The sequence below is a fragment of the Perissodus microlepis genome, chromosome 19, assembly GCF_051167445.1.
Source record: "Perissodus microlepis isolate ML-2025 ecotype Zambia chromosome 19, ASM5116744v1, whole genome shotgun sequence".
Classification (NCBI taxonomy): Eukaryota; Metazoa; Chordata; class Actinopteri; order Cichliformes; family Cichlidae; genus Perissodus; species Perissodus microlepis.
Genome location: NC_140479.1, coordinates 17,321,582 through 17,335,159, shown reverse-complemented (window position 1 = coordinate 17,335,159; position 13,578 = coordinate 17,321,582). Strand labels below are relative to the sequence as shown.

The following is a 13,578-nucleotide window of genomic DNA, read 5'->3' as shown; positions in this document are numbered from 1 at the left end:
CCAAACCATTATGGTTCAGATAATATTAGGCGGTTGGTTAATTTGCAAAATTATGTATATGATTCAGTATATCCAACAGTGGCCCTATCGCTGGATGCTGCAAAAGCTTTTGATTGTGTTGAGTGGGATTATCTGTTTAAGACATTATAAAAGTTTGGTTTTGGTGACAATTTTATTAGGTGGATAAAGATATTATATGATTCGCCTTCAGCGCGAGTATTGACGAATGGGCTCATATCAGACCTATTCCTTTTACAGAGATCCACAAGACAGGGTTGTCCCCTTAGCCCCGGTCTTTTTGTAATTGCTATAGAGCCTTTGGCACAAAAACTGAGAAATAATGTAAATATATTTGAAATTTCGATGGGTAATAGTCAACATAAGCTTCTATTATATGCAGATGATATGTTGTTACTTATGACCCAGCCTGGGAAGTCAATTCCAGCCCTATTAGAATGTATAGAAAGCTTTACGCTGCTTTCAGGGTATCGCGTCAACTGGGATAAATCAGAGGCAATGCCTATGTCAGGACACTGCCCCCATACTTTATTTAAACAGTGGGAGTTTTGGTGGTCCGTGAATGGTTTGAGGTATTTGGGGATACAAATTACCTCGGATTACACTAAGATGGTTCGAGCAAATATGGAGCCAATGTTTGAAAGAATAAAAATGGAATTTGGTAGATGGTCCAGAGTACGTCTCACAATATGGGGTAAAATTAGTTGTATTAAGATGATGACTGCACCCATGATCTTTTATATTTTATCTAATATTCCATTACACATTCCAGATAAGTATTTCAAAGATCTAGACTTTTTGATCCGGCAGTTTCTTTGGGGTAGCTCACCGCATCGTTTAAGTATTAAGAAACTTCAAGCGAGTGCAAAACAAGGAGGTTTTTCATTGCCTAATTTCCAATGGTATTATTGGGTGATGAACGTGAAACAACTTAGAGCTTGGTTACCTACTGCACCAGTTAAACCCATCTGGTCCCATATAGAGACGGAAGTTAATGGCGGTATTTCTCCTTGGAGGGAGCTGTTTGATACCAGTCATAAAACTACCCATCCTATAATTGCAAAGACATTGTGGTTTAAATTACATAGGGCAGGTCGCTGGGACTTTATTAAATCACCTTCGGCAACCTTATGGAGTAATAAAAGAATTTTAATTGGAGGGACATCGGTTGACTGGTTACAGTGGCGTAAAGCAGGCATCCTTAATGTATCAGATTTATTTGACTGTGGGACTAAATGTTTTTTAAGCTTTGATAAAATTGTAGAGTTATATAAGTTGCAGCGTAATCAATTCTGGAGATATGTCCAAATACATAGTTCATTATCGAAGTGGCTGGGAACCCCCTTGAGTTGTCCTGTGGGCAGCCCTGTGGAAGTCCTGCTCTCAAGATCACCCTTGGGTAAAGGCATTACCTCTAAGATTTATCACTTATTGCAAGAACTTTCAGCTGACCCTCTCCTTAAAGTTAAGGGCTACTGGGCCCAGGACATGGCATTGGACATATCTTCAGTTGAATGGGATTCATGTTTTCAAAATATTAATACTATGTATAAAGAAACAGGCAGTAGATTTATTCAACTTAAGATAATCCATAGGTGGCATCGAACACCGCAACAATTGTATAAATGGAACCTGGCCTCTACGGACGAATGTTAGAGATGTGATGGTCAAAATGCTTTGATTTTACATATCTTATGGAGCTGTTCGGCACTTCGGGATTGGTGGGAAAATATAATGGAGGTAATTTTCAGTGTTTTAAAAAGGAGATTTGGTATCTCACCAAAACTGTCCATACTTGGTACAACCACAGAACTTTCTGATGTAGATTTTTCCAGTTATACAAAAAGATGGATTATTTTGGCTCTTACTACGGCCAAACGGGTCCTGCTAAGACATTGGCGGAAAAAGAACCCCCCCCCTCCCTATGAAGAGTGGCTAAAGACAATGGCTAAGTTGGCGTCTTACGAAAAAGTGACTTATGGTTTATTAGACAAATTGCATCAATATGATTGTATTTGGTCCCCCTTTACAAGCTGGCTTTCTGTAACTTGAAGAACAGAGGAGTAATGACAGAGTGGTGGTGTGGGAATTGGTGTGCGAAGAAAGAATAGGATAACTTCCCTTTGTTTTGTTTTTTGTTGTTGTTGTGTTTTGTTTTGTTGTTGTTTTGTTTTTGTTTGTTTTTTAAACTATTTATTTATGTAGTTATCCTTAAGCTCTGTTATTGAAGTTTAAAATGAAATAAATAAAAATTGTTGATGATAAAAAAAAGTTGAAACTTCAAAGCTCATGCATACGTGCACATCCAGTGCTCAGTGTCTAATTGTGTGTTTGTGTTTTTACCTTTTTGCAGTAGCGTAGTGAAACATTTGGGCGGTGGATAAATAACGGAAAATAAAATTCAGACTACAGACGGCTTCAGGTGAGTACACGTGGTGCACAAGGACCAAAGCTCACCTTCTCAACCTGGACAAAATGAATTATTTTACACTGATACTGTAAACTTTTGTTTGTGTGTCAGGTTTCCATACATCGGAAACAGCTGCTGCATCTGTAATTCTGTCCATCCCGAGGAGAGTCCACACTCTACATCAGATCCTTGGCTCACCTATAATGACGCACAGGTGCTGCACACAACTGGATCTGCAGCTTGTGAGGAACAGCAGCACTCAGCCTACATCCTGTTTTACAAGATTAACGTAAGAAGACACAGCATCTCATCCTGAAGTGAGAGAATGGCACGCCAGCTGCAGCCTAATCCAATCTCTCTTCTTTTCTTTTTTCGGTGCCCAGACACCCTTCAGTTTCATCATGTCATCCCTAACAATAGCTGTAGAGTTGGATGGAGGATGAAGACAGCAGAGAGCAAAAGAAACAGGTAAGAGCAGACAGGTAGTCAGAGTTAACAAAAACTTAAAGCCAGTGTAGCTTCTGTTTTGAACACATTTATTGATGATAATTTTACATAAATAAGCAGTGTGTTATACTGTTATCAGATGTGGAGTCTCACTAACCACTTTAATAGTGACTTGTGTCCCAAATAATGTTTATTTGTCTTAGTTACAGATAGTGAAATAAAAATGGAAAATGATTGTTTCATAATTGTATACTCAGCTTGGTCAAGACAATAATTCGAGAACGAGAAGCGTAGGATTTTGAATTGATACCATTGGTGCATCTACTAAAGTTCTGGGGTCAGTTTGAATATCAGTGACCTTGACCTTGAGTTCAAGTTTTCTGAAAATCTTGTGAATGCTACAACTCTGTGACGAGAAGTAAGTCTCCTAGGTCTTTAAATTTGTATATAGGTGAATCTACTAGGAAGCTGAAGGGTTGCACTGCGGGCCATCTGTAGAGGTGTAGAGTCAACAACCTGTCTCTGAACGTGGACAAAACAAAAGAGATTGTTGACTTCAGGAGAGCACAGTGGGATCACTGCCCACTTAACATGAATGGATCCTCTGTGGAGGTCGTCAAGAGCACCAGATTTCTTGGTGTCCACCTGGCGGAGAACCTCTCCTGCTCCCTCAACACCAGCTCCATAACCAAGAAGGCCCAGCAGCGTCTCTACTTCAAGCAGAAGCTGAGGAAAGCCCATCTCCCACCATCCATTCTCACCACCTTTTACAGTGGGACTAACAAGAGCATCCTAAGTAGCTGCATCACTGTCTGGTATGGTAACTGCAGCGTATTAGATCGCAGTACCCTACAACGGATTGTGAGAGCAGCTGAGAAGATCATTGGAGTCCCTCTCCCCTCCTTATAACACCCGCTTGCTGGAGGACCCCACACAGCCTTCAAACACACTCTTCACCCTGCTGCCTTCTGGAAAGAGGTCCCAGAACATCCGGGCCCTCACTACCAAACTACGGAAAAGTTTCTTCCCACAAGCCGTCAGACCCCTGAACACTCAGTGACTGCACTGGCACTGGCACACCTTCACACACGTCACTACCAAGCACTTATCTGCAGTATCTCACACTCATACACATACATACAGACACCAAGTTACTTTTGCACAATACTCAGCATTTTGCACATTTCCATTGTCTTGTGTCTGTATCGTCCTGTTCTGTCTAGTTTTGCACTGTTTTGTCTTGTTTATCTTTGCAATTTATGCACACTGCACTTTATGTAGTCCTGGGTTTGTCCGTATATGTCATATATAGCACCAGGGTCTCGGAGGAACGCTGTCTCATTTCACTCTGTACAGTACCTCTGCACGTGGTTAAAATGACAATTAAAGTCACTTGACTTGACCTGTATTTTGTAGCAGTTGCTTGGAGACGAGTACCATACAGTTCAAATGAGCATACATTCCAAAATATACAAATTAGCTCCATACATCATAATGATGATGTTTGCTGTTCAGGGTATGAACATTCTATGCTGAAAGTTTATAAATATACAACCTTTGACTGCTTGTTTTCAGTTGAACTTTTGCAAAGCTGAGGAGATTTTCGCTGCGATCACCTCAAGTCCAAAGATGTTTAAACTTCTTTTTCACAGAAAGGTAAGTTTGAAAAGACTCGCAGCACATTTCTCTGAATATTTTCTTATGGTAAATAAGCATTTTTGAAACTTTTAAGGAAGCTTCTTGGATGATTTCTGTAAAAACTGAATTTTGAATCCAAATGAAGGATATTGTATTTTCTTACCATATACTTTGTTTTATGCCATTACTGATGTTGGTTTTCTTGTTTCTAAACAGAAATCACACAAACAAAACGTGGCAGAGAAGGAAATTCCTTCTATGTCTCATCAGAGGTAAAGAAATGTGCCACTCTTTAATGCTGCTGGAGATATTTATAGCAGTGGTTTAGTTGGAGCTGTTTTATTTCCCTTTTATTGGTGTTTTGTATTTACATCTTTTTTACTACTTCTAGTCTTGTCTATAATTTATATTGATTCAGAGATTAGCGTTTGAAAATGTAGAGTGTAAATGTACAAAATACATGATTTTGTTCCATTACAGTTATTAATTTTTATCTGCAATCTCCAGCATGTACTCCTTGTTAAAAATTTCCACTTTGAAAAATAACATTTACACTTTTGTCCTCATCAGCATCCCGGATGCTTCTGTTGCTGAAAATGGTCAAAAGAAGAAGAGAAAATGGAGACACTTCTGCTGTTCCTCGGTTTGCTTTTACACAAAACATATGAAATGCACATTCTCTTTAAATTGCACTTGTTAATTTAAAGTGACTTTACTTTTTTAATAAACTTATGTTTGTTCGTCCTCTGCAGCAAACTGACAGCGATGCAGAGGCAGAGAGCAACACTGTGAAGACACAAAAAAAGTGTCGCTGGTTTCTTTTTAAATTCTGGAAGGTATGTTTTATGGAAAGAGTCACTGTCATCAAGCATTTACTCATCACAGTTAAATGCGAAGAATTATGAGCAATTTAGCACAGCTATGTCCTCAAATTAAGTTCAAAGATGTTTAAACGTTTTTTTTTTCACAGAAAGGTAAGTTTGAAGAGACTTGCAGGATGTTTCTCTAAATATTTTTTATGGTAAATAAGCATTTTTGAATCTTTTAATGAAGCTTCATGGATGATTTCTGTAAAAACTGAATTTTGATCAGAACCAAATGAAGGATTTTGTATTTCATAGGACAAACTTTAAAACTCAATTTAAAGCATGACTAAATTGTTTTTATTTTATTTAAAGATATTCCTATATATCTGCTTCATGAGCTGACAGCTCACTAAAGTGATAAATAATATGAAATAATACCAAATTTTCTAACTGGACACTTTTCATGGAGAGACTCCCTTGGTATGTTTGTTTTATGCCATTACTGATGTTGGTTTTCTTGTTTCTAAACAGAAATTACACAAACAAAACGTGGCAGAGAAGGAAATTCCTTCTACGTCTCATCAGAGGTAAAGAAATGCGCCGCTCTTTAATGCTGCTGGAGATATTTATAGCAGTGGTTTAGTTGGAGCTCTTTTATTTCCCTTTTATTGGCATTTTTCTTCCACCTTGTGTATTTACATCTTTTTTACTACTTTTGGACGTCCTCCAAAATGTTTCAACTTCAAAGCTCATGCATACATGCACATACACTGCTCAGAATCTTGACATCTTTCCTAATTTTGTGTTTGTGTTTTTACCTTTTTGGAGCAGTGTAGCATGCGGTGGGAAAAAAATAGAAAGTCAAACTGGGACTATAGACTGCTTTGGGTGAGTACACGTGGTGCACAAAGACCAAAGCTCACTTTGTCAAAGTGGAGAAAATGAATTATTTTACACTGATACTGTAAACGTTGCGCGTGTGTGTCAGGTTTCCAAACATCGGAAACACCTGCTACATGAACTCCTGCCTGCAGAGCCTCCTCAACATTGAGGAGTTCATAAGTGACATCAGGCGTCAGGGGGTTTTGTGGAGCACAGATCCAGAAGCTCAGCTCTTAAGGTGTGCTACGTCAACCTTCTACTTTCTTCAAAAACCTGAAGAACAAAGAGATCTAACAGCAGAAATGTCTGTTTACCCTTCCTTTCTACAGAAGGCTCATTGATGTCAGGGACTGTCATGAGTCAACAGATTATGGCCTTAAAGATCACCACCTAAGAGCTTTTAAGAAGGCATTCAGCAATCAAGCTCCTGAATACACCGGCAGTGCACAGAAAGTGCGTCAGCTATTTGGACATTTCGTTTTTTGCTTTACCTTCTGATTTTGATGTACTGTTTTAAATCTCTCTGCTTTTCTTTCAGGACGCTCATGAATTCCTAACATTGTTCCTCAATGAGGTCAAAAGGCTCACACCTCACCTGGAGAGGAACGCAGCTCTCCTGGGCCAAAGTTATACCTGCCCAGTAGAAGACCATCACATTTTTAAAATGGAAAACATGAGGACATGCGAGAGGTAAGCCTGTCTTTCAGAAACGCAGAGCTGGTTGCAATATTTTCATATACCTCTTTTCCACGTACCTGATCTTTACTTTAACTACGTTACTCCTGAAATGTGTAGCTGCGGTCACCAATCATCACAGCAAGAGGAATTCACCAGCTTGTCTCTTGACCTGGTTCCAGAGGGGTCTGTTATAAACATGTTAGAGACATACTTGAAGGTAAGATCACAAATTCCAATAGAGTTGTCGTATCAGCGATCTTAACACACCTTTTTTGTTAGTGTTTGTGTGTATGTGTGTGTGCATATGTTGAGATTTCTTTCTACCATGAAGCCTGTTTTCTCTGTGCTGTTGTTCAGGAACAAGAAATAGAATTTCGCTGTGATTGTGGAGGGACGGCCTCAGAACTGAAGTCGTCTTTTGATACACTGCCAAGGTGAGTAAGGTCACATCAGAATTGATCGACTGACCAGGTTTCCAAACTGTGGCGCATCAAATATCAGAGTTTTTCGAGACAATATTTGAGCAGTCGTTTTCTCCCATCTTCTGTTTGTGTTTGACACTCATTCTTCTTATTTTCTACCTTGTTTGTGTTTTTTTTTCTTTTCTGCCAGAGTTCTGATCTTGCATCTGAAGAGGTTTGGCTTTACACAAACCTACAAGATTCAGAAGGTGGATGACCCCGTCAGGCTGCAGAGGGACTTGGTGGTGCCATCCAATCAGGTAAAAACAGACTGCAGAACATCTCAGGCTACGTCCACACTATCCCGGATAGATTTGAAAACTGCGTGTCCACACTAGCGTTTTCAGTCATTTTCAAATAGTTGTGCGTCTGCATTGAAACGGCCGAAAACGCTTACGTTCCAGTCCTGCGCATGCGCAAAAGTGAGTGAGAATTACAGAATTTGAAGAAAAGCTATCCGGAGCATGTACAAACTGATATTAATCTTTTTTAGGGCTGTCAAAGTTGAGAGCAATCAAAACAACTGCTGTATAATGCACTCGGCTTATCTTTGTTTAATTGCTCACATGACTGCATCACATGACTAAAATGCGTCATCGTTTTAGAAAGTCTGCGTTTTCGAGTGTCCACACTGCGACGGGACAACTCCATTTTGAAATGTATGCGTTTTTGAGAGCGTTTTCAAGATGCTGTGTTTTTCCTTGAGGAAAACGCCATCTCAGTGTGGACGGGAGGTCAAAGCGGAGAGAAAACGATGTGTTTTCAAACAAAAACGCATTAGTGTGGACGTAGCCTCAGCAAATCAGCTTAATTATGGCACTGATGTGAGACTTTATGAAACTAACACCCTTTGGATTTGTTCCTTTTCAGGGTGGTGGCTGTTATAGTCTTGTTAGCATCATTAGTCATTATGGAGGCACAGAGTCAGGTAAAACAACAGACTTGTGACAAACAGAAAATGAAAACTTGCTACTTTTCAGTGAAGGACTCACACACAAAAGCTTTTGATGTTCTAAGAAGCACTAAGTCAAAATCACTGTTTGCTTGAATCAGTTGATTTCCAGAAGTTGGATTCATTTGTCTTAATGTGATTTCAGGACACTACATCTGTAGTTCTGTCCATCCTGAGGAGAGTCAGCACTCTACATCAGATCGCTGGCTCACTTATAATGACGCACAGGTGCTCCACACAACTGGATCTGCAGTTTGTGAGGAACAGCAGCACTCGGCCTACATCCTGTTTTACAAGAGAAACGTAAGAAGACACAGCATCTCATCCTGAAGTGAGAGAATTTTTAAATGTCCTGTTACCTTGTTAACCAGTTTTGTCTTCATTCTCAGTTCTGAAACAGGAAATGGAAGGAAGGAAGGAAGTTAAGGTCATCATCATGCTGAGAAGGAAAAGCAGTCGTCCCAGCCCACCATCGCACACTGGAGGACAAGTACAGGTAAGTATTGCCCTCAGGAGGAAGGGTCCTCCCAGAGAGCCTGGTCCTCCCAAGATTTCTTCCTCCAGGAGGGAGTTTTTTCTTGCCACCGTCGCCCCACATTCACTGGTCTCATCAGCAGGGACATTTTTAACCTCCTAAGACCTGAACTTTCATGGCATGCATTTTTAATTTCTCTGTGCCATTTGGGTTGATTGGGACCTGATGAATGTAAAAACAAAGACATCAGATTCGGACTATCTTTTTTTTGTTTCTCAAAAGAATGAGATCCACATATGAGGACATTCATTTTAAATTTTGATTGAACAGTGGCAGTGTAATGTCCTCCCTCATGAGTGGATATCAGGTTTTTGAAGAGCAAAATTTTGTATTTTGGTCTAGACAACCCAAAATGTTATGTCTACATATGTGGACACCAGGTCCTAGGAGGTTAAAACTGGTCCTTTTCTGGACCAGTGTTTGGCTTGCTCTCTGGAAACAACAAATTAGTACTGTCAGTGTTAACGTCATTTTACCTAATGACGTTTACGCTGACAGCACTAATTTTATTGTTATTATTATTGTTATTATTATTAATGTATTTGTAAAATAAATTAAATTAAAAAAACAAAGAAATTATTTAATTCTTTGTTTTATTTTGTTTTATTAAAATCAAAATAACAACAAAAACAAAAATAACTAATAAAAAAATATTAAAAGTATTCAGCAGTGTTTTGTGAAATTTGTAATGAGCCTTAGTTAAGTTGATGTCACAGAAGTTTCTGAATCATTTAGATTGTTCACCAAACTGATTCACTCAGGTAAAGATGGTAAGCTGGAGCAATGGTACCCTTGGAGTTCAGTTTAAGTTTTCAGACAAATATTCCCTCGATCAGTTGCAGCTTCTGCTTTTAAATAAATGATTTAGCTGCAAATGTTTAGCTGCAGGTAGCAAAGTGCAAAAGTGACAACATTTCCACTGCAGTCTCTCCAGAAATGGCTTATAAAATTTTGACCAAATTAGACATTTATCCTTGGATCATTGACAACCCTGTAGGGTGAAAATCTTTCATTGTACCTTTTATAACATTTTAACAAGTTGCTGTCTCCTGCTGCAAGTTTCCTGTTTTGGCTGAACTTCATCAGCTCAAAAAAACTCACCGTGCTGTGGTGTACTAAATGGCCTCATGTACAGGACACACTGAAGGCAGGTTTGCAATGTTTAATTAACAAAGTCAAGATCAGTTAACAACAGCTGAACTAAAGACTTTCTTTTTCTCATCGATAAAATGAGGTCCATGCCAATGCGCTCAAATGGGACCTCCATTAATGGTGAGGGGCATAAAGGTGCTTTTTGAATGACCAGCTGGTTCACCAGCTGACACCACTGGACGCACACCATCGGCGCACATCCAAACATGCAAAAAATGCAAGATGGTGGTGCGCACAGATACAGCGGCTCTATGCTCTCCACTTACCCAATTTCACTGTGCAAGAAACTGCACAATGACAATAAAAAGCTCTAAGTCTAAAACAGTTTCCTGGCCAGTAAAATCGGGCAATTATTCGCTCCAGAGTTTTATCCTATTCCAGGTGACCAGCCATCGACTTGTAATGAGCCAGCTAAAACAATAATTTCTCAGTGGCTCTTCTGGCACCAACAAGTGGGTGTGTTCTTCCATCGTGCAAGTGTCACGACACACTGAACATGGTCTGAACATGGATTTTCCCTCGATATTTCTTTTCCACCAGTACTATGGGGTATTTGTGAATATCCATGACTGACCCGGCCAGGTGGCCAGCTGGTCTTTGGACAGGGTCACAGCAGTTTCAAGGTTCAACAAAATCCCTTTCACTGACAGACTGAAGGAAAGCTCCTCAAAAATGGAGGGTCGTCAAGCTCCTCAATGGCAGGAAAAGGTTTCCCGGACCCAGTGTTGTATATTTGTTTCCCAAAAGATTGAAATAGTGGAGAGAAATCAGGTTCTGAAACCATCCAGAAGACAAAGTCTCCAACTGGTTTGTGGAAGTCCAGTTTCTCCAAATTAATCAGCGGGTGAAATGTCTCTTCATGGATGGTTTTGATTCTGTTGTTATTCACGAACAAAGCCCTCAAAGCAGCATATGAAAGAAAGTCATCTTTCATTGTTGTCTCCAGCGTGTTAAAAGAGAAATTGAGCTCAGTGATGAGTTTTGAAGCGGCTGCAGGGACTTCTCGAAGGTTTTGGCTCGAGCAGTCGAAGGATGTTGTTCACAGTGGTGACACTGTTGACTGGTGATTGACAAGCACTGAGATACTAACATGACAAACACAAGAAACATCATGACTTATTCTCCTGAGTGCCTGCAAAACACAAACACAAAATCAAACTCAAAGCTTTTCTCTCAGGTGCTGGTGTGGCACAATCTAATGATAAAAAAGGTCATGCTAACAGCTTTTGGAGCACAGCTGCACAAAATAACAGCTTTTGGAGCACAAAATGCATTACAGGTAAACCCAGTACCCAAACATGTTAACAAGGATAACGAAAAAATCTGAAACAAAAGCAGGTAGTGTGGTGATTTATGTTGTGAGGATGCTTTCACTCCCATCAAAGTCACCCAGTGTTGAGAACCCAAATGAGCCCAAAAACCTCAAGTGGCTGCAACCAACAGCGAACGTCAAGAAGTGGATACTTGCATGTTGAGCCAGAAACTTGCAGAAAACCCAAAAGAGGCAAGACAGCACATCTTGGTCCCACTCAGGCAGTATGAACACCTGGAAAGAGGAGCCCACAGTTCAGACCCAAGGTCACTGGTAAGGACACCAGCCAGTTATAAGTCTAGTTTTAATTTTCATTTTAGTTAGTGTTATGGCCTTTCTAAGGGTGGCCAGACCATAATATAAGGGTGATCCACCCCTGTCTGACCCCAAGCAGCACATCACACAACCAGTACAATTTTGATGGTGATTTTTTTTCACAGTGATTGAATTCTAACAAAGGAAAGGAGCGAACTATAGCTTCGGGGTGGACCCCAAAACAACAAACAAAAGGGACCGTATTTAAAGGATGTACAAAACTTATTTATGAAAAGAATAAAACCAAATGACAATGTCTTATCTCCCTAACTAAGAAAAACATGAGAAAAGGGTAATCAAATAAAAAGGCAGTCCACCCCTACATGCTCCTGTATAAAGAAACAGGTAACACAAAGCCTGCCGGTTGAGGTCCATGGCGGTGTCGTCTTATATGTTGTCTCCAGGTCATTAGCCAATCTGTATGGGCCGTCCCATGGATGCACCAATCACGGAAAGGCACCTGCACACTCAGATTTACATATGAGACAACATTACGACAATAGTCGTAACATTAACTAAAAATGTTTTTCACCATCTCGTTTTAACTTCTGGTTTAGCTTCAGCTAACTAAAACTAAATGGACCTTGGAAATAATCACATCTTAATAGAGTGAACCATAGACTGTATAAAAGATAGGACCATTGCAACTTTACTGCAGCACTTCACCCTTTCACATAGTCCCAGCTCTTCTCTGTCATGTTTTATGGTGCTGCAAATGTCTTCAGTTGGTGAAAGGTCTGGACTGCTGGTGTCTTGTTGTGCTTGCTATGCATCCCTGACTCGTTTCTTCTTTCTGCATCAAGTAAGGAATGTAGTGAAAGTTCCCAAGAGTTTAAAAACACCACTGAAAAAATGCCATCAGACCTGAGTTGGGACACTTGGATTATGGAGCTTCTGGACCAAGAGAGTGGATGGGAGCATGTGTTTAACAAGTAAGAGTATAACGTCCCCCAAAATGTCCCTAACTAACAAAAACATGAGAAAAGGGTAATCAAATAAAAAGGCAGTCCACCCCTACATGCTCCTATATAAAGAAACAGGTAACACAAAGCCTGCAGGTTGAGGTCCATGGCGGTGTCATCTTATATGTTGTCTCCAGGTCAAGGAGACGACATATAACATGGATAGACAGACAGATTTCAAAATAGCCAGCTGGAATGTTAAGGGGTTGAATAACGGGATTAAGAGGAAGAAAATATTAACATATCTAAAGTTATCAAGAGTTGATATAGCCTTTATTCAAGAAATGCACATGTGCAAGTCAGAAGCCTTAAAACTTAAATGTTCCTGGGTAGGTAAAGTCTTTTCCAGTCCTGGAACTGGTAAAAGTAGGGGAGTGTCGGTTCTGATTCATAAAGCAGTTAGCTTTACTGAAACAAAAGTAATAACAGATAAGGAAGGTAGATTTATATTGGTTTATGGACAACTACTGGACACACCAATAATTTTATGTAATATCTATGCACCTAATGCGGACATACTCGCCTTTTTTCACAACCTGTGACAGTATCTTTTGGAATTAGAAGGTGCACAAATAGTGGTAGGAGGAGATTTTAATCAAATACTGGATCAAGACCTAGATAGATCACTTCCTAGGAGAGGCACAGAGAGTAAATCTGTAGTTGCCATAAGGCAGATGACCTCAGATTTAGGTCTGAATGATATTTGGCGGACAATGCATCCAGAAGGCAGGGAATATTCCTTTTACTCTCCGCCTTATAATGTTTATACTAGAATCGACTACTTTCTTATTTCTGAAGCCTTAGTGAATAACTCTATAGATTCAAGTATTGGTAATATAGTATTCTCGGACCATGTGCCAATTTTTCTATGTCTTGGAAATATTTTACAGATTCTTCAAAGCCGCAGATGGCATTTAAATGTGTCCTTAATTAAAGACTCTGGGTTTATTAAATTGATAAGAGATGAAATACAATTTTACAAACAGACAAATAATCGAGAGGACACTACA

General features: G+C 39.7%; 1 protein-coding gene across 1 annotated transcript; it reads left to right on the top strand.

Moving 5' to 3' along the window:
- Nucleotides 1-2,549: 2,549 nt before the first annotated feature.
- Nucleotides 2,550-9,287, top strand: LOC146365776 (ubiquitin carboxyl-terminal hydrolase 37-like). Its single transcript, XM_084914364.1, has 17 exons — nt 2,550-2,717; nt 2,812-2,896; nt 4,451-4,531; nt 4,730-4,785; nt 5,084-5,156; nt 5,266-5,349; nt 5,851-5,906; nt 6,151-6,207; nt 6,308-6,439; nt 6,531-6,654; nt 6,740-6,891; nt 6,997-7,096; nt 7,237-7,313; nt 7,492-7,600; nt 8,211-8,268; nt 8,438-8,595; nt 8,682-9,287. Exons 2-17 carry the CDS (start codon nt 2,861-2,863, stop codon nt 8,685-8,687), a joined length of 1,359 nt encoding a protein of 452 aa, XP_084770490.1. The 5' UTR covers nt 2,550-2,717; nt 2,812-2,860; the 3' UTR covers nt 8,688-9,287.
- The last annotated feature ends 4,291 nt before the right edge of the window (nt 9,288-13,578 follow it).

Excerpts from the sequence above, each read along its gene's own strand:
- LOC146365776 (XM_084914364.1), top strand. The coding sequence starts at position 2,861 with ATGGAGGATGAAGACAGCAGAGAGCAAAAGAAACAG. Across the intron at positions 2,897-4,450 it reads GCAGAGAGCAAAAGAAACAG|TTGAACTTTTGCAAAGCTGA; the intron begins GTAAGAGCAGAC and ends GCTTGTTTTCAG. Across the intron at positions 5,157-5,265 it reads GACACTTCTGCTGTTCCTCG|CAAACTGACAGCGATGCAGA; the intron begins GTTTGCTTTTAC and ends CGTCCTCTGCAG.